This window comes from Mus caroli, unplaced genomic scaffold, assembly GCF_978045245.1.
Source record: "Mus caroli unplaced genomic scaffold, Mus_caroli_1 scaffold_14, whole genome shotgun sequence".
NCBI lineage: Eukaryota > Metazoa > Chordata > Mammalia > Rodentia > Muridae > Mus > Mus caroli.
Genome location: NW_028227269.1, coordinates 25,189,698 through 25,209,977, shown reverse-complemented (window position 1 = coordinate 25,209,977; position 20,280 = coordinate 25,189,698). Strand labels below are relative to the sequence as shown.

Genomic DNA, 20,280 nt, shown 5'->3' with positions numbered 1-20,280 from the left:
GATGTCACCCATATGACACCCTGATAACGAGTTGAGAGAGAGCTCTCAACTTTTTGCAGAAGAAGCGCGCGCGCCTGGGAGTGCTTGGGGTCCGGCGCTTGCGGCGGCTGCCAGGAGTGAGAGAGCGAGAAATCAAGCGAGTGAGAGAGAGAGAGAGCGCGGGTCCCGGGCCGCCGCCGCCTCCTCTCCGGTCGCCGCCGCAGCCGCCGCCGCAGCAGGGAACGGGGCCGGGGGGGAGGGGGGCAGCCGCGGACGCGCGCGGCCAAGGACTTTGCAACTTGCCGGAGAAGGTGGAGGGGCGGGAGGGGGAGGGGCGCCCGCGCAGGAGACCAAGCGCCCAGCCCCGCCGCGGACCATGGTGCAGCAGGCCGAGAGCTCGGAAGCCGAGAGCAACCTGCCCCGGGACGCGCTGGACACCGAGGAGGGCGAGTTCATGGCGTGCAGCCCGGTGGCCCTGGATGAGAGCGACCCGGACTGGTGCAAGACGGCGTCCGGCCACATCAAACGGCCCATGAACGCCTTCATGGTGTGGTCCAAGATCGAGCGCAGGAAGATCATGGAGCAGTCGCCGGACATGCACAACGCCGAGATCTCCAAGAGGCTGGGCAAGCGCTGGAAGATGCTGAAGGACAGCGAGAAGATCCCGTTCATCAGGGAGGCGGAGCGCCTGCGCCTCAAGCACATGGCTGATTATCCCGACTACAAGTACCGGCCGCGCAAAAAGCCCAAGACGGATCCAGCGGCCAAACCCAGCGCGGGCCAGAGCCCCGACAAGAGCGCGGCGGGCGCCAAGGCAGCCAAGGGCCCCGGCAAGAAGTGCGCCAAGCTCAAGGCGCCTGCGGGCAAGGCGGGCGCGGGCAAGGCGGCGCAGCCCGGGGACTGCGGCGCGGGCAAGGCAGCCAAGTGCGTCTTCCTGGACGACGACGATGAAGAAGACGACGAGGATGACGAGCTGCAGCTACGGCCCAAGCCGGACGCTGACGACGACGACGACGAGCCCGCGCACTCGCACCTGCTGCCGCCGCCGACGCAGCAGCAGCCCCCTCAGCTGCTGAGGCGCTACAGCGTGGCCAAGGTCCCCGCCAGCCCCACGCTCAGCAGTGCCGCCGAGTCCCCCGAGGGCGCGAGCCTGTACGACGAAGTGCGCGCGGGCGGCCGGCTCTACTACAGCTTCAAGAACATCACCAAGCAGCAGCCTCCGCCCGCGCCTCCCACGCTGTCGCCCGCGTCCTCCCGCTGCGTGTCCACCTCCTCATCCAGCGGCAGCAGCAGCGGCAGCGGCGCCGAGGATGCAGACGACCTCATGTTCGACCTGAGCTTGAATTTCTCCCAGGGCGCGCACAGCGCCTGCGAGCAGCCACTGGGCGCGGGAGCGGCGGGGAACCTGTCCCTGTCGCTGGTGGATAAGGACCTGGATTCCTTCAGCGAGGGCAGCCTGGGTTCCCACTTCGAGTTCCCCGACTACTGCACGCCGGAGCTGAGCGAGATGATCGCGGGGGACTGGCTGGAGGCGAACTTCTCCGACCTGGTGTTCACGTATTGAGGGGCGCAGGGCTCCTCGGGAGGCAGTCGTGGCGGTCAGGATAAAGAGGATGGTGGGGGGAGGGGGAGAAGATGCTCATGGTCAGAGAGATGTGGCGCTGAGAAATTGGAAACGGTGATGAAATGTTGTTGGAGTTAAAGTGAAATGAGTAGTTTTAAACAGATTTTCCAGGTTTTTTTTTTTAATTTTTATTTTTAAAAATTTTTTGGTCTCCCCACTCTTCCCGTCCTTTATCGTGTCTCAAGGTAGTTGCACACCTAGTCTGGAGTTGTGATTTTCCCCACCCGTAAAAAAAACGTGTTTTGTAATTTCTATTTCTTTTTCCTGAAATTCGTGATTGCAACAAAGGCAGAGGGGACCGGGCGGGGGAGGGGAGGAGGCCCCGCTCCGGAAGGCGCTGTTTGAAGCTTGTGGCTCTTTGAAGTCTGAAAGACATCGGCAGAGGACCCTTTAGACGGCACAACTGTTACTCTAGGGAGTTGATATTTTTTTTTCTTAAGAGATTTTAAAAGGAACTGGTGATTTACAAAAAGAAAAACACAAAAAGGGACCATTGCAACCTTTTTATTTTCTTTTCTTTTTTGGAGGGAGAAAGCTGATGTCTTCTATGCATCCGATTTCTTAAACTGCAGGGAGCTTGAAAAAATGCAGTCTGTACAAACGCTTACAAAAATCATAACTGTGAACTGACTTAAGACCAGAGTTTACTTTTCAGATCAAATTGTTTATGGTTTTACAAATGTGATTTCTACTTGGCAACCTTTTTTTGGTAACTCGTTCCCTTATACCTCCTTGATTGAATACCTTACAGCCTAGACCTCAGTACAAAAAGGTATTGAAACATTTTTGATACATAACAGACCTCAATCTTTTTTAAAAATTAATATATTTTCAGGCGTATTTTTGTACAGTGAAAAGGGAACAATCTTGCTGTGTTTTTTCAGTAAGACTTTCAGGCACTTCTTCCCTTTTGATTTCTTTTTCTTTTTTTCTCTTCTTGTTTTTGTTTTTCTTTTTTGTTTGTTTTTTTAGCATGCAAATATGTTGGTACGTTATGTCCTGGTTTAAAAGGATTAAAAATTTAAAAGTAATCCTTGCATCTAAAGGCCTTGTGGTTTAAAAAAAAAAAAGCAAACTTTTTTTGTACAGCTATAGTAGAGATTTGTTCAATATTTGTAGGTAAAGATTTATTGAAAATGGTGACCTAGACCTCAGAGCTGTTCTTAGTTTAAGACTGTATGTACTGTATCATAGTAGGACCTATGTATCTCATCGCTGTGATGTGTGGACGGGGCCCCAGACGGAAGGTTTGAAACTGGATACGCGATTTTTATCAAAAAGAAAAAGGAAAGGCACATAGTTTAAAATTTTCTCATTTTGTGCAATATAATCTAAATAAACAGACCATTGCATATTTAGTAGCAAATGGTGGCGAAGCAGACTAAATGCACTGTCGAAGTCACCGCCGAGGTTTTTGGTTTTTTTGTGTGTGCTGAAGTCTGTGTCTTGATTTTAATAAATCAGCAGGATCTGATAGAAGCTCGCATGGCCCATAGTCTCTCTAAGTCCACCCGGGGGCCGCGTGTTCACCGCGCAGCGGACGCGGGTCGCGGAGGGCGGATGCCGCTTTTTGGAGCCCTTAGGCTGCCATAGGTGGCAGCCCGGTGTCCTCCCTTCTCGCCCCGCCCTGCGTCTCCATCCCCTCCGTGGGCTTCGCGCTGGTCCGTGCGTGGCGAGTCTGGAGCTAGTGTCCACAGGGATAGGCCTCCGCTTCTGGCTGTGGTTTTTTTTTTTGTTGTTTTTTTTTTTTTTTTAAATCTCCACCCCCATCCGCGGGCGGCATCGCTGCGCGCGCGCTCAATGAGATACGAGTGGAGAGGGCCGCGCCCTTCAGCGTTATCCACGCGGGTGGGGCACGAGGAAAGCAAATGCGCCTAGAGCCGCCTTCACGGTGCGGGGTGGCTTTGGTTTCTTTGATGGAGCATTTGCCTCCCGGGGCCCGGTCCAGCCCTCCCCTCCCCCACCCCCTCCCACCCCGCCAGCTTGTCCCTCGTGGTGTCCCGCGCGCAAGCCCAACTCCCCAGGGCCGCGGCGCCCGCGACCGAGGAGCCCTTCAGCAGTGAATTGAAACTCGGTGCCCAACAGCCCGACTCTAGACCCACAGAAACCATTACGGCGCGGGCGCTGGCCGCGGGGACTTGGCCAGTAGGGATCCAGGTCGGTGCCCCACGCAGGACAGGCACTGCAGATAGAGAGCTCGCCCTCACCGAGCAGCGCGATCTCATAGCGCGTGGGTGGGGCGGCGACCTGGTGTGGCTTTTTCGGGCTTCCCTCGCCCACCCCTCCCCCCACAGCGCTCTGCTGTAAGCCACGCGGGGATCTTTAAGCCGCGAATAATTCCACCAGCGGTTTACAGGGGACAGATTCTGAAGCCCAAGGAAAAGGCATTCTGAGTGTCTTGAGTTCTTAACATTTGCATATGTTCCTGTTTCCCGTCGGGCGTTTTCCTTGGTGAGGAAGGAACTTTTAAATAAATTAGAAAAGGAGTGAGGATTTGGCTTCAGAATTACAAGCATAGCTGTAATTTGTATTTTAAAATTATGTGGCCGAGTTTCTTGGTAGGAAAATAAGAGACAGTTCTTGGTTGGAGATCAGGAAAAAAAGAAATCTTTTCTTTCTTTCTTTTTTTTTTAAATCCCAGTTAGAACTCAGGAAAGGCGCTTGAATGCGCTTTTAACAATATTTAAAGCGGTTTCGACGAATGCATTGTGAAGACCATTCCCAGTGAACTCTTATTGAATGTCTAATACACAAGGTATTCCAGCTACTGGCCAGGCTTCAATAAAAGCTTAGCTGCATTTTTTTTTTTCCTCCTAAGTAAGTCTTATTTTTAACTGAGCATTGACAGTATCTTAAAATGGTAACGTGGGCGTGGGCGTTGTGTGCATAGCAGTCTAGCCGGTTGGGTACCCTGCTCCTGTACCTAGTTCACAGACTCAAGTGCATTTTTTGGCGAGATTTCCATCTTTGAAGAAAAAAACAAAAACACCTGAACCAGCGTTCTCTTATTCTTTAAGCTGTGGAAGTAATTTCCAGTTTCTACATTCTCGATATGCATCCTTCTTATTAAAAAGAGATAATACGAATGAAAGGCAGTGTGCTTAAAGTGTGCTTTGCAAATACATGTTATGAATGACTACGGTCACTGGGCAAATTATTTGTAGAATGCTTAGCCTTTAGCTAGAAAAAAAAATCATTGCAGCTCTTTTGGGCCTGGATGGTTCTTTTTAATGTTAATGGAGGGGAAGTGATTTAAATATGCATGCTCTTAGCAGTCAGGATCTGACTTAGTTGTTTTGAGAGAAAAAAAAAATCAGAAGGCAAGGTCTACTTTTTTTCTCTGGGAATTGAAACCACAATCATCTTGATACTAGAACGGTGTAAGAAATGGACATTTGTTCTTCACTTCAGAATTCAAATGAGTTTTGCCCAAGGAATCTGGGAAATGAGGCAAATAAGTTGCTCAATTTTCAAGTAGTCATTCAATAGAAATATACTCCATCACTCGGCTTTCTTATTCTCTGATGGGGTATTCTGTATAGTCTCACTGTTTTCTCCTAATGGGCATATGTATCTTTGTGGACACTTGGAAGAGAGGTTTTCTTGTACTCTCTCATTTCTAGAATCTTTATACTCTTTTTCCTGCAAGGTTCTCTGCTTTTAACAGATTTCTGAGGCAACTATATTTGTGCTTTTTTCTTATGTAGGAAGACCAGCGAAACTAGCTTACTGAGTTGTCGATTTTATCAGTAGATAAAGAAACTTTGTTTATTACAGTTTCAGGGAAGGTTTTTCAGGATATTTCTCAGTTATTCTAAGGGCCAAATTTTATAAAAAAAAAAAATCTTCATTAGGAATGTCAGTTTCAGATACCCTTTGTATAGCCTGTGGCCTGCAAGGACGACAGGACTGAGCCTTACATGTGTCCGAACAGGAATTCATAAGTCCCCAAAGTAAACGTCTCCATGTAACGACTCTTGACGTGTTTCTCTGAGAGTTGGCTTATTTTGATTATCAATTCTTTCTCACTGTTCATTCCTGTTGATTTATCCTGCCATATCTCTTTGGGTTTGATGAGCTCAACATTTTTGCTCTTTGATAACAACTCAGGTTTTGGTTTGGGGTTTTTCATGCCCCCTTTGTGTGTTGCTTATGTTTTCCACCACAGTATAAAAGTACTGAAGCCAAGCCACTTCCCATTCCTTTACTGCTGCCTCCCTTTCCCCAACTCCTAACACACCTTCATTTTTTTCCCATCGTCGTCTTCTTCTTTTTTTTTTAACACTACCTAGATGCGTTAGCTGCCTGATTAGTTTATCTATTCCATGTGGATGCAGTGAGTTTATAAGAGAATTTCACAAACAAGTAGTTTTTTAGTGAACTTAAACAGAATTTTAAAGGAGACCTATTTTTATACTCAATAAAAGCACAAAACGTGCATAAAATATAGCATGGCGTACAAAGGGAAATCCACTCATAACGTTCCATGTATAGAAGTAATAATTTTCTTGGATAGCGATATTCTTTGAAGACCCAGTGCCTGTCTGCCTGTGCCCAGACAGGGTGGTTTCCACACACTGGGAACTTCCGGTTGCCGGCACTTGACAAACACAGTTCACCACAGCCACAAAGAGCAATAGGTAGGAGCTGAGGTGTGCCTCCTGATGAGCAGTCAGCCACTAGGCAACCTGGATGTGCCCAGGTGGAGGCTCCAGCCTCACTGTTTGATCAAACTTCTTTTATGTAGTCTCTTCTGTGAAAAAAAAAAAAAAAAGACCAAACAAAGCAATAGGACAAGTTTGAAAATGCATTTGAACATAGGATTTCCTCCAGGGTCCTCAAAGAGATTTTTTTAAAAAAACGTGACACTTAAGTTTAGTAGGCACATTGCATCCCCCTCCCCTTCAAAAACAGAACGACTGGAAATAATCAAGACATAGCGTAAAAAGAATTTTGATCAAATGGATATTGACAAAGGGCCCTCGACCCCATTTCTCTTCACCCAGCTTGTGTTCAAAAACCGTATGCCTCGTCCCCTGAATCACACAGGGAGAAGCGTCCTATGCCATTGTCATGGACTCCCCACTTTGTCTACTTTTGCTCTTGTACATATGTTGTGGGTATCGGTTGTTCCCATTTGTTCTGTAACACCCTTGTTTGAATGGACTGTTTTGAAACGGAGGCCTGTGTCTCAGGTATGGGACACCTAGTGGTCGTGGCAACCCATCCCGTGATGCTTTGTTTGCCGGGACAGAGCCACCTGAAGTCTGAGAGTAGTTATCAGCATGGCACTGTTAACAAGTGTTCTGTTTTCCAAGGCCGAGAAAAAAAGAAAAAAAGGAAAAAAAGAAAAAAAAAAGCAACTTTCACAGCCGCTCCAGGTTTGGGAGAGGAATAGCTGGAAAGCCCTTTTGTTTAGAAGTCTGAGTGGGTTATGGGGGGACTTTTATAGAGTTTGCATGCCAGCGCAGGACCTGTTGCTGTCAGACAGAGAGAAGGAGAAGCTACCTGAGGCAGTGCGCTGGGGGACCACGTAAGTGTCCCGTAGCACTAGGGCAGCTAATGCATGGTGAAGTCATGTCTTCTGGTAGAGGTTATCTAGCATGCAGAGTGTAGTGTGTTGAAACTGTATGACGTTGCTGTATCAAAGTTGTAAAATTAAGCATTATTTATTGAAAACTATGTATTTTTTTGTAAAAACCTGATCACACAAGAGAGTATCAGTGGCTTGTGCTTTGTGCTTCAATCAAACCAGCTTCGTGACCGCCCTCCTTGGAATGCAGTGTTAATGCTCAGGGTTGAATTCATACACTCCAATGTCTCTTTTTGCAGGAGTTTTTCACAGAGGAATACATTTGTTCAAAAGACCAATAAAAATCGTGTGATCAATCTCCACATGTGGCTTTTATGTGACTTTTTTTTGTTTTGTTTTGTTTTTGGTTTGGTTTTTGTTTTTTTTTGTTTTGTTTTGTTTTTGTTTTATCTTTCCCACTTTGCATTGGGTAACTACTGTGTGACTCCTAAAGTGTTGTCTCGAAGCTGAGAGATTTGAAAAGTCCTGGTGTCTCAGCATCCAACCAGGACCCACAGCTTGGGCAGGACTGGGGCCCTCAGGAAGTGATGCTTTGGGCAGGCTGCCGAGCTGCCCACAGTGGAATAAGCATGGTGATCGTGTCTTGGTATTTTTAACTGGCCAATAGAGTAAATAAAAAGCATAGGCAAAGTATAGAGGGGTAGGTTAGCCTGTTTGTCAGAGTTAGAGGATGAAGGGATTATTCAGGGGCAGTTGCTGATGTTGAATCCAATGCCAGCAAACTCCATTCCTCAGTGTCTTTTTTTTCCCCCCTCTATAAGCAATTTACATTGTAAATGTATTTTGACATAGAAACCATTCTGTATTGAAACTCTTGCTATAAGATGTTTTTATGAAAGCCTGTAAGTGGTCCTTGGAATTATTATCAGATTTTTTTAAAGATGTGTTTACATGGTGAGTGTTTGTTGCATATTAATTAAATTTGGTTTTGTAGAAACATCTGTGTCGTATCATGACGGATCTCTATGGGCACGGCTTACACACTCACATGCGTGGCTCACACACCCACTTCTGGGCCCCTGGTAAGACCAATGTCAACTTTAAGCAAAAGAACAAACACCCAGCTCCACGTGTTGGACACCTCTCTGGTTTTTATACGAGACATTTTTACTTCATAGATGACTTTCTAAGGGTGTCACCCTTTCATAGGATTTGACTTTTATTTCAAAAGAAAACAAGATAGACTACAGCCTTTCATCTTAAAGTAGATGATTTTTTTTTTTTGTAAGAATTCAACAAATAAATTCATTGACATTTCTGGCTAAATTGCCATTGACAAGACTTTTTTTTTTTTCTCTCTACTTTTGAACATGATAAAGTCTCCCAGCAGATGTAGAATGTACTGCAGGGTGGGTGGGGGTTGCCTGTCACACACCAGGACTGTACTCCTTCACATGACCACTGTACCAACTTTGAAATTGGCTGGTAACTACAGCTGGGAAAGCCCCCTCCCTACCAGAGTGTAAACAATTTCAAGAATTGAGGAACTTGGTGAACTTGAGGTAGCCAATCCAAATTTTGACATCAGTCAAAGCACTAATTTCAATAGAATTATTTCTTTTTTTTTTTTTTGGTTTTTCGAGACAGGGTTTCTCTGTGTAGCCCTGGCTGTCCTGGCACTCACTTTGTAGACCAGGCTGGCCTCGAACTCAGAAATCCGCCTGCCTCTGCCTCCGGAGTGCTGGGATTAAAGGCGTGCGCCACCACGCCCGGCTCTGAATTATTTCTTTTAATACTCCAGGGTTAACAGGTGTAGAACGAGGTCCCAGGGAAACATTCTACCATGTTGTACATTATCTGCTAGGGCCCAGGACAAAGTTTATGGTGACCTGTGAACACACAGCTGCACTGAATCTAAGGGGCAGCATAGAGTCATCAGACAACGTGGTCCCTCAGGGATGGGGATGCAGCTCATTTGCTAGGGTGTTTGCCTGATGTACACAACATTCTTGGTTTGGTCCCCAACATTGCATAAACTGGGCATGATATCACTTGCCTGCAATCCTAACACTTGGGAAGGCAGCAGCAGGAGAACCAGTCAAGTCAATCTGAAGATAATAGGCACCAAATTCAAGTCAGACCCTTTGGATCCCCGTTTCTAGGAAGCTCAACCATCTGTCTTTCTGACATCATACACCCCGCCTGAAGGATGTTCCATTCTCAACCTCCTCCTTGAACAAATGCCCCTCCTGCCTGGGACCCCAGAGAGAAGGCTTTCTGGCTACCTGCCTCTGGAGCTAAGCTGCCCTGTTCTGGGCCCAAGAGTTGAGGGTGAGGACAAACACTCAAAAGTTGGTGCTTTGCTGGCCAGGGTTGAGTTGGGAAAATGGGGAGGAAGTAGGAAGGGAAGGCTGTAACCTGAAATGTCAGAGTCCAGACACCAAGAAGAGTGGAGAAAGTAGAGAAATCATCCAAGAAGCATCCTGAGCCTACAGTTAGACAGAGCAAAGTCCCAAACAAGGGGGAGTCCCCTTGACATCACCCTTTAGTTAGGCTGAGGCCACTGCTAGCTCTTGAAGTTCATTAGGCATCTGTTAATTCACTCCACACATACACACTTAATTTTTGGTTTGAATGGCAATATAATCAAGCAAAAATGAATCTACTCCCTTGGGGTGCAGTTTGCACTAAGATATCAGTGGAAGCCCCCCTAGAATGAGGCCTGGTAGTGGGTATGGAGTGTGATATCAGCTTCCTTTGTCCTTAGTCCAGCAAACATGTACACAGGCCTTGCTGTCCTAAAGAAAGGCAAAGGAATTCCTGTGTCCTTACTGGTCACCACAGCTGATTACAGTTCCAGGTTTGGAAGAACCTGAGTTGTTCATCTTTCCCGATATATGTGGCCATACATCTATAGCCATATTTTTCCCGGGATCCTTGAGAAGATGTACATGGAGTTTAAGCAGCTGAAGCACTAGGAAGGCAGGTAACACACCGGGGAGTTCACAGAGGGAGTTACCAAAACTCACACTAAGTTTTCCTGCACTCACAAACTGGATATTGGTCTGCCTTCTTTACATTTTAGATTTGTTTATGAGACACTTCCTCCTTGAGACAGTTTTGGGGACTTCGAGGTGGTTCATAGAGTTAAAGGCATTTGCTGTGCCTGAGTGGGGTTTAATCCTCAGAATCCACAGAAAGAAGAGAACCAGCTTTACATATCACACACACACACACACACACACAAACTATGGTGCGTAATAAACAAACCAGCTGGAATGACTGCTAAGCTTTCTGCTCAGACAGAACCTTTATTGCTTCCTATTCTAGAAATTTCTCCACCCAAGTGCTCAATCGCCTGGCTTCCCCTGTACCTCAGGGTTTCAAAGAGTGGCATCTACACAGCGAACTCCTCAAATACTGTTTGTCCCTCATTCCCTCCCGAGAGTTCGTTTTTTTAGTGTGCTAAACACATAGGTTATGAGTAGACGTGTAGAGGGGTGAGTGGAGAACATGAAGCCAGAGTCACAAGGAATGTGAAGAGATGAAAGAGAAAGAGGAAGGAAGGGGAGTAAGAAAGGTAAAAAAAAGAAAGGTTAATTTCACAGGGACACTATAGAAAGCATTCAAAGAGCTTACAGCCAGAGACTGCCTTGTGTTGAGTGTTGAGATAAGCATCTGGATTCAAATTATCCCCAGCTCATCTCTGTGTTGTGTCATATTATGAAACTCAGGCTTCAATGCTAGAGAGGCTAAGTCATCAGAAAAAGCTCCAGTCGGGCTCATCCTGTCATTTTCAAGAAAGCAGGAAAGTATGAAATCCTGTCCTCAATCATTCACCTCCCAGTTCTAAGCAGAACTGAGTTCTGGGAAGATCACTTTGCCAAACTGCTCTTCCCTCAGGAATGCTTTCCTAACACAATTATTTTTGGTCCAAGCTCTAGAGCCTTTTGATTTGTAATCAGATAGGGTGAACATTTTCTTCTGTCTGGTGCCTGGGGACTTCTCCTGAGCAGGCAATCTTCATTTTCATATAGACCAGAGTTCAATCCAGTGGGCTTGCAGAGACAGCTAGACTGGTCCAAAGAGTTTATTGAAATTGAGAGTTTGAGCCTAGTGGACCAGGAGTTATAGGGTGTCTGTATGGAGAGGGTAGAGGGCCTTAGGAAGGAGGAGTAGCCTGAAACAATGGATGCTTCCTAGAACTGATCCAGACTGTAGGTCCACCACCACATAGGATGCAGTGAGACAGTGTTCTGCACTAGGGTAAAGAGAAGATGGATTAAGAGAGTTACTCACACAAAGGTGAGTATAAGATGCAAGGAGAATAATATTTGATTGCATTCTGGTTAAGAAAAGGGGGTCAGGAGGAGAGAGGTGTGGTCAGTACCCCCAACATCCATAGGGTCGAAGAGGCGGTGGCAGGGGACTGCTGCTGAAGGGATGGTGTGAAGAGAAGCCTGGACTTAGTGTCTTTGGGTCTTTCTGATTAGATCATGTGGGTGCAGGCCCAGTCTTGAGCCTGTGATCTTGGGGCCTCAATGCAGCTGGGAGTTAGAGCCTAAGGTGACCTGCAGCCTTAGAAGCGTAAACGCCACAGTCTGAAGAAGGTGGTCTTAACTCTTCTTCTTTCTAACCTAAAGGGTCATTCAGGAACACGAGAGCCTCCAGTGGCAGCTTCCCCTGAAGCTCCCGCTGAAGTCAGTCCTGGGGGGTAGGACTGTACTGTGCCGGCTGCACAGACTCACTGGCCTGCACCCCAAACCTATGCACCAAACCCACCAAGTGAACAGGGAGAATAATGGGATTCCCACAAGCTCCCCAGAACCAGGGTACTGGAAAGATAGGTAGATGTGGATAACTGAGCTACAAAAGCTACAAAACCAGTAAAAAAGAGACAGAAACAAAGCTCCTGGTTTGGGCTCAGAGCCTGACAACAGGGAAGAGCTGAGCATCTCTGACTTCTCTGTATTTCTTTCCTCATAAGGGGCAAAGAGCAGCTAACTATGTGCAGTTAAATGCTGGGGCAGGAATCTGCTCTCCTTTGTACAGTGGATTTTCACCCATAGTTCTAGGTTTCAATAATGTCTGATGGATTCCATTCACCGGCTTAAAAACTAACCAAGATCTCTAAATCCACGGTGCAGTGAGTGGGGTGTCAGTATTCAGGGCCTGTATGTATCCCGAGCTTTTGTCCCCGCCGGCAAGAACACGCTCAGGACAACTGGAATCTTCTGCGGCAAAAGCTTTATTGCTTACTTCTTCAGGAGGCAGAGAGCGAAAGGCAAAACCCCGTCCCTTTTATGGAGAATTGTCCTCCGCCTCAGACGTGTCGCTCCCTGACAGTCAAGGGGAAGGCAGAGCACATGGAGTGGAAAACTACCCCAGCACATGCGCAGATTATTTGTTTACTACTTAGAACACAGGATGTCAGCGCCATCTTGTAATGGCGAATGTGAGGGCGGCTCCTCACATGTATGGTAATTCATTACAGAGAGTGGAGAGTAGTCCCTCTGATACTCTGTGGAGGGACAGAAGCAGCAGCATGAACCTCTGCAGCTATCCATCAATAAAGCATGGAGACGTAGAGGACCTTAAAAAAAGCCAGAGTCAGAAATAATGTTTGAACATCTTTAAATAACTCCATCGTGACAAAACTTCTGAACGTGAGCCTTTGTAATCTGTGAGCAACTTCATGGAAAGAGCATGCCTTGATGCCTGGGAAATTCCCTTCCACTGCAGTGGTCTTCAGAGAGGTTGCCGGCATCTTTGGAAGCTTGGTCTGAGGAGTCTGCTGAAGGAAAGCACTGTGCTCATTCACTTCATTTCCTGTCATATAACTCTGGCTAAAGACACGAAAGGCATGGCCCTTTCCTAACACGTCTTCATTGGATCAATCATGTTACCTGTGCATACTTAAAAAAATAATAATAATAGCATCCTTGTTGGAAATGCCTGCTCACAAACTTTGAAGGAGAGATCTGAGGCAAGGTAACTAGTGAGGTAAGGTGAGAGGTCTCCATTCAGAAGGGAGAAGAACTCCTACTTTCTGTATTCTATAAGGAATACCAGGTGACATTTGGAAGAATGGCCCTCAATCCTGCTGAGCTACCAGTTTGTCTGTACAAGGTCAGATAGTTTACTTTGTCCTGGATTAGAGAGTTGGTGATCAAAGCAGGCTACCATAGGATTCCTTTCAGTCCAATAAGAATGGCCACTATATATTTACAATAAGTGCTGGTTTGCAGGAATTAACAGCTCTCACACCCCAGGTGCAGAAATGAACACACTAGAGACAACATCCTCTGCATGGAGGAAGTTAGCCATCATCAGAAGATCCACCCTCAGCACTATGTTGAAGAACCACCTCAACACTCTGTGGCCTCAGATTCTGGTTTTGTTGCTTTGAGCAAGTCTGTGGGTTTGAAGCCCCAGTTGCTGTGCCCTGACAGAGCTATAGCCATGAATATCACAAGACAGGATAGCAGGAATGTGGCTCCCCAGGTCAGTAAATTATCGAGCTCAAATTTGGTATGATTCTTTGGATTTGCCTTCTTTGAGGACGAGGTTTCATGTAGCTGATGGCTGGTCTGGATCCCTGTGTGGCTGTCGAAGTCCTTGAGCTGCCTTCTCCATTTCCTGACTTAGGTGAGTACTACCACTCCTGGTTCATCGGGATGGAATTCAGGGCCCCATGCATGCCAGCTACATATTAGATCAACGGTTCCAGTTTATATTCTGTCCTTTCTATAAATGCTATAACCAAAAAGCAAGTCGAGGAGGAAAAGGTTTATTTCTGCTTACATTTTACATTCTTCCAGCTAGGGAAACCAAGGTGGGACCTCAAGGTAGAATCTTGAAGTAGAAACCATAAAGAATGCTGGTTACTGGCTTGCCTAGCATGCTTTCTTAAACAGCCCAGATCTACCTGACACCACCCTCCAGTGAGCTGTACCTCCCACATCAATTACTAATCAATAGCCCAGGTATGTTAACCTGCATACCAACGAAGCTACAGCCCTTGTCTATTTTGACATGACTTTCTTTCTGTATTGCTATTTCAGTTGCCAAGTTTCTCTATTTGAAGAAACAAAAGCATGACCCATCATTTACAGAGACACTGACATTCCTTGAGGGAGGACTCTGGCTTCCAGACAAAAACAAATGAACAGATATGTAGACCTGCTTTCTCCATAGCCTTCCGGAGTGTTTAGGGAAAGGTCTCACATGGATGCATCCTCTCAGTGTGTCCAGCTGAGTCTTGTACCGCTGAGTCACATAGCTTCTACAAACCAGGGCCCTAAATTAGGGAGGAATCCTACAGACCTACATTGTATCCAAGCACAGTTTCTCTGACTCACCCAGTGAGACTTCTATTAATATACATGAGCACTCACATAAGCGGATGCACCATGTATGTTGGCTGTGCCCCACTTCTGCCATTGTTTCTGGAGTGCATACCTTACCTTTGGGGCTCTGGTCAGATGAGGCAGTTTGAGGGACATATCAGCAGTGGCCATATGACACAAAGAACTGCAGAGAGGAGAGGTGACCTTGACTAGGGACAGGAATAAGGCTAGCAAGCACCCTGCAAGGGTCAAAGGCCCCAGAACTGCAACTAGTTTGCTTCCTGGCCCACAGGATGAGCTCTGAAAACTGTGGAGTTGGGAGACAGGAAATGCTGCAGTTGGAGCCTAGCTTTCTCTGTGCCCCAGAACACTTGTGCTTTGTAAAGGATTCCTACTTCTATAGCCTCTTTTTTCCCATCCCATCCTCAGCCTGGACATCTATACAGTGGGGGTACAGTGGGAGAGTTAGAAATCAAACAATAGCTATTCCACGCCTGGATCATCCTATTGCTATTTGACTGAGTGACACTATTGGCAACAGGATAGGAAACTGGATAGGGCCAGAGAATGAGGGGGCAGTTCTTGAATATTCACAGAGATTCTGAACTGGGCATTTCTCATCTACAAAGTAGACATGGGCACTGTCTTCTGTCCAGTTCTGATGGTGTACACACACCAATAGACAGTTTCACAGTGTCCCAGAGCTAGCATCACTACAGTCTTTTGTGTTTGGCTTCTGCAATGTTTTGTATATGCTTGGGCCAGGGAATGGCATTACTAGGAAGTGTGACCTTGTTAGAGTAGGTATGTGTCACTCTGGGAATGGGCTTTAAAGACCCTAGTCCTAGCTGCCTGGAAGTTTGTCTTTTCTTAGAGGCCTGCAGATGAAGATGTAGACTTCTTAGCTCCTCCTGTACCATGCCTGCCTGGATGCTGCCATGCTCCCCTCTTGATGATTCTGGACTGAATCTCTGAACCTGTAAGCCAGCCCCAATTAAATGTTGTCCTTATAAGAGTTGCCTTGGTCATGGTGTCTGTTCAAAGCAGTAAAACACTAAGATAGCTTCTTAACCTTCTATAAAATGCAAATCATAATTCTTATTTCCTATGAGTGTTGATTAATTAACATTCTTAAAGCTTTTGGACACCTACTAACTTAAACTACATTAGAATTGAACATGCATGATAAGAGGTCCTAAAACTGGGTCCTCGAAAAAGAGAAGAAAAGCAGAAATCCAGTTTGGGATAGAGAATGTGGACTCTGGGCCTTCTCATACAGGAAAAAAAAAAAGCAGACTATATTCCATTTTGTTTCACTAGAGACAACAAAGCAAAAATAGATGATAGATAGATAGATAGATAGATAGATAGATAGATAGATAGATAGATAGATAGATAGATAGATAAAAGTAACGATCACAGGGATGAAGCAATCACTGAGCTGTTAAGAACTCTGGCTGCTCTTCCTGAAGGCTGGGTTCAATTCCCAGCACCACAGAGTGGCTCATAATCATCAGTAACTCTAGTTCCAGAAAGTACCTCTTCTGATGTCTGAGGGTACCCAGCACATTTTGCACACACATAAATGCAGGCAAAACACCCATACACATAAGATAAAATTTAAAAATAATTTTTCCTACCTAAATTCTAGGGAACAGATTTTTAAATTATGATAATATGAAGAGCTAGTCTGCACACAATGTAAAGGGAATATTTTTTTCCTAAGTAGAAATGATTAAAGTGGGAGTCACCTCAGAACCACCACACCAGTCAATACTGACATACAGAAGAGCCAGTAGGAACAGGGGAAGAATGTTGTATATCAAAGTGGTTAGATGTTAATGACACTCTATGAAAGTGACAATGGTGTCAAAGTAGTTCAAAAAGAAATGGACATGCCAGTGCAGCTGCCCCCAGGAAGCTGAGCCTTCTCGCTTAAACCAGACCCAATGAAGAACCAACCTCGCTTCAGAGAACCAAGAGGCAGACTCTGCACAGTCCAAGTTCAAGATAGAGACCACACAATCCGATCTAGAGCTTTGCATATGACAAAAGTAATTAAATGAAAATCAGTTATTAGCAAAGATGGGAAGGTCTTGGGCCTCATCTGTCTCTCTTCATTATTCTCTGTACTTAGTACAGGGCTGGAGGAGAGGAGTAGAATTGATGGACATGCTCTCCTGCAAGCCCTGCTTCTGAGTCCCACTCACCTCTCCTGTGTAAACCCTGATGGAATGCCTTCAGTGTCAGGGACTCCCTCTCATCTTTCTGTTCAGCAAACATGGTTCCTAGTTGCTCATCTTTAAAGAAGATTCTTGACTCTAGATGCCATCTTTCCCAGTCATTTTATTGTTTACATGATTGCATGATCTTTCTCAGACTCACAACTTTAATAATATGCTGGCCTTACGTATATGGGTGTGCTAGCTAAATATTTCACTCCCTAGCTACTGCCCAGAATGTATTTTATGTAGTTCTGGGAGAAGGAGGAGATTCAATAACAAACTTCTTATGTATTTATTTATTTTATTTATTTTGAGACACAGTATTGCCCATGGATGTCTGGAACTCACTACATAACCCAAGCTGTCCTCTAACGCATGACAATTCTCCCGCCTTGGCTTCCCAAGTATTGGGATCACAAGCATTTATGCCCAGGGTCATTGTATTGCCTTTGCACACAGAAAATTTGAACTTCTGACCAGCTGTTGAGGGTTAAATAGATATGCTGTTAAATGTTGGAATCACCTCTTACCATCAAAGAAGTCAATCTCAGAGAAACAGAGAACAGGCTCCTTTCTGAGAGGGCTGATACTAATGAGTGACTCACAGGCAAGACAACTCATGAGCATCCCACTGTACGTGATTCTGTGTTGCTGGCGCTGTGGACCTCAGTTTGCTGTACTGTGGGAAGAAATAATGATTTTAGATAATGAGGGAGGGGAAATTTGGCCACTACTCCAACTAACGTGCCCTCTGGCATGCTTTCCTTTTCTCCCAGCCTGTTGGGCTCTCATCTCTATACAGCCAGCTCTTGAAACACGATCACCCAGTCTTATCAATTGGAAGGAAAAATTAGGAGTTTACTGTTTTTTGTTAGTTAGTTAGCTTGTTTGTTTTCTGGTAATTTAAGCTGACTTTTTTCCCACTGAAAGCACCATTGCTTTGTATTGTGTTCTATTCCCATGATCAATAGAGCATCTGTGAGCACTATATCTTTGTTGCTATTATGGTTGGTTATTTTTCCTTTGGTTTGTAAAGGGTTTAATAATCTTCCGAATGAAAGACATCGTGTAATGAGTCTTATTATTATATTTAATGTATTAGAGTACTTAACTTTTAAAAACACCCTGACGAAAGTCATTTATTTAATTTCTAACATGGAAAAACATTAACATATTAGTATAGTCATAAATGTGCTATACCAAATAGTTAGTTAGCAGTGGGTGCACGATGGGGGCTGGCCATTGTAGGAGCATATGGTGGTTAACAACAGACAAGTGGACATCCCGGATGTCTATATAATTCTCCTTGGACATCTCTTGAGTATTCCTCCAGATCCTGGGAAACAGCAAGCACCCTATGCTAAGGAATAGAGTCATGCTGAATAGGACTCTCTGAAATATTTGGCTTTCCCATTAGTAAGATTCAAACGATGCTAATAAAATATTTACTAGCCATTACTCTTCTTGACCTACTAACAGAGTTCACTAATGGACTCGGGCTTCCTAAGCGGAAAGCTATTTCTTCATCGTCTAGACCAGTGGCTTCCGCACATGCATGTCTGTAGTCCTGGAGCTCACGAATCCCATGGTCATGTCTGGAGCTGAACTGAATGCCCTGTCTTCCAGCACCACACTCCCTACCTCCATGTCCTCAGCAGCAGTGGAAATTATCTCCAGTTAGAGACTAGAAGTCACATTTATCAGGCAGCTGATGGTCGGCAAGGGTACAGAACCTGGCTTGCAAATAGAGAGGAAGAAGGAAGTTGGGTCAACGCCAGTACCAAAAACCAATGAGTGCTTGAGCAAACAGCTCTCAGCGGCCACCCAGGCAGTTACATTGGGGTACTCTTCTGACACTCTTGCAGCTGTGAACACTGAAATGGGCCACCACTGTTCCCACTCTCCATGACAGGGCTTCCTCCTCGCTTCTGAACTCAATGTGGGAGAGAGTTTTCTCATAGACCAGGATCTTTGAATTTTAGTTTACATAGGGTGAGTCAGGTGTGGGCCCTCTTCTGGAACTCAGCATTTCTAAAGTAGGGAGTCCTTAAAGACAGAGGAGGAAGCCACCAAGGTGGAAAGAATAAACCCACAAACAGGTAGATGCCACTTTTAAGTGTCTGTGTCTGAGGTTATACATATGTGGTATATGCTGTTATTTCCCAGGCTCTATACCAGCTTTCTAATATATCCATGAAAAAGGTATAGAAGATCTTCTTCCAAACCCTTCTGGAAATTTACTAAGATCAGTAATCGTGCAGAAAGCCTTCTTTATTATATGAGGTATTGAATTATATTATATTATATTATATATTATATTATATATAATTATATTATATTATATTAAATGAGCATTTCTATGTGTACATTAATAGTTTTTATAGGTTTACACTGTAGAGAATTTTAAACTACTGGAAATAATGAGGTCAAAACCAAAAAAATCACACACAATTAGATGTTCAGAATCAGGAACTATGAAATGTGGGTGTCAGAGCTGGAGAGGTAGTTTAGTGGCTAAGAGGACTTGTGGCTTTTTCAGAGTTGGTTGAGGTTGGTCTCTAGCACCCATATCTGGAAGCTCACAACCACATGTAATTCTATCTCCAGAAGGACCCAATGCCCTCCTTTGGCTTCCACAGGTTCCTGTACTCTTGTGTCCTTACCCACATAGATGGTCTCCTTTTCCTCTTCCTCCCAGTGACCAGAAATGGTAATGTGCCTGGGAACACAGCAGTAACCATGGTAATAGAATTGGAGAGAAAGGCTCTTCCATGGACTGGAGAGCCCGTTACTCTCTTTATAATTAAACAGGAGCTAGTGAAATACTAAGAGCTTGGACAGAGTGATGTGTGGGACTCAGGACCCCACATTGAAACCATTGCATAATGCTCCCTGTTAACTAGTGACACACATTCTCTAGGGAACAGATTCTGGGCTTGGGGGAAGTTGAAGCACCTATGCTGATAAGAGTCAGCCAGGCTGCTGTACCTAGGCACTCACTTCAGAGAACACAGAGGTAAAGCTAGAGCCACTTCAAGATGAAAACATGGCTAATAAGAAGTCAGTTGTCAAAGAAGGAGCAGAAACTGATTCTCTACATACAGCAAACAGGGCATCACATGAGGCTTGTCCCCAGAACTTTTGAGCAAATAAATTTCCCTGCTCAGTAACTTACTCCCATCTTAAATGTGTTTTCTCTTTCCTGGCCTCAGTGGGAGAGGATATGCCTAATCCTGTGGAGACTTGATACCCTGGGAAGGGGGTTACAAGGAAGAGGAGGGGGAGGGAAAGGTGGGGATGGGTTCGTGGGTCACAAGGGTGGGTAAGGGAGTACCCTCTCAGAGCCAAAGGGGAAGATGGATGAGGTGAAGAACTTTTGGAGGGGGTACCCGGAAGGGGGCAACATTTGGAATGTAAATAAATAAAACAATTAGAAAAAGAAAAACAAAATTAAAAACTTAAAAGAAAAAGAAAAAGGTGTTCTCTGTTTCTTAATAAACCATCTTTGTTTTCATTGTCTTACCATATGTTCCTGGTATAATCCTTTGTCTCAGGACACAGGAACCTGTG

General features: G+C 45.3%; 1 protein-coding gene across 1 annotated transcript; it reads left to right on the top strand.

Annotated features, from left to right (window-relative positions):
* Window positions 1-330: 330 nt before the first annotated feature.
* Sox11 (SRY-box transcription factor 11) lies at window positions 331-3,540 on the top strand. The gene has a single exon (XM_021179445.2). It carries the CDS (start codon window positions 356-358, stop codon window positions 1,541-1,543), a length of 1,188 nt encoding a protein of 395 aa, XP_021035104.1. The 5' UTR covers window positions 331-355; the 3' UTR covers window positions 1,544-3,540.
* The last annotated feature ends 16,740 nt before the right edge of the window (window positions 3,541-20,280 follow it).

Coding starts and splice junctions, on each gene's coding strand:
- Sox11 (XM_021179445.2), top strand. CDS start 356: ATGGTGCAGCAGGCCGAGAGCTCGGAAGCCGAGAGCAACCTGCCCCGG.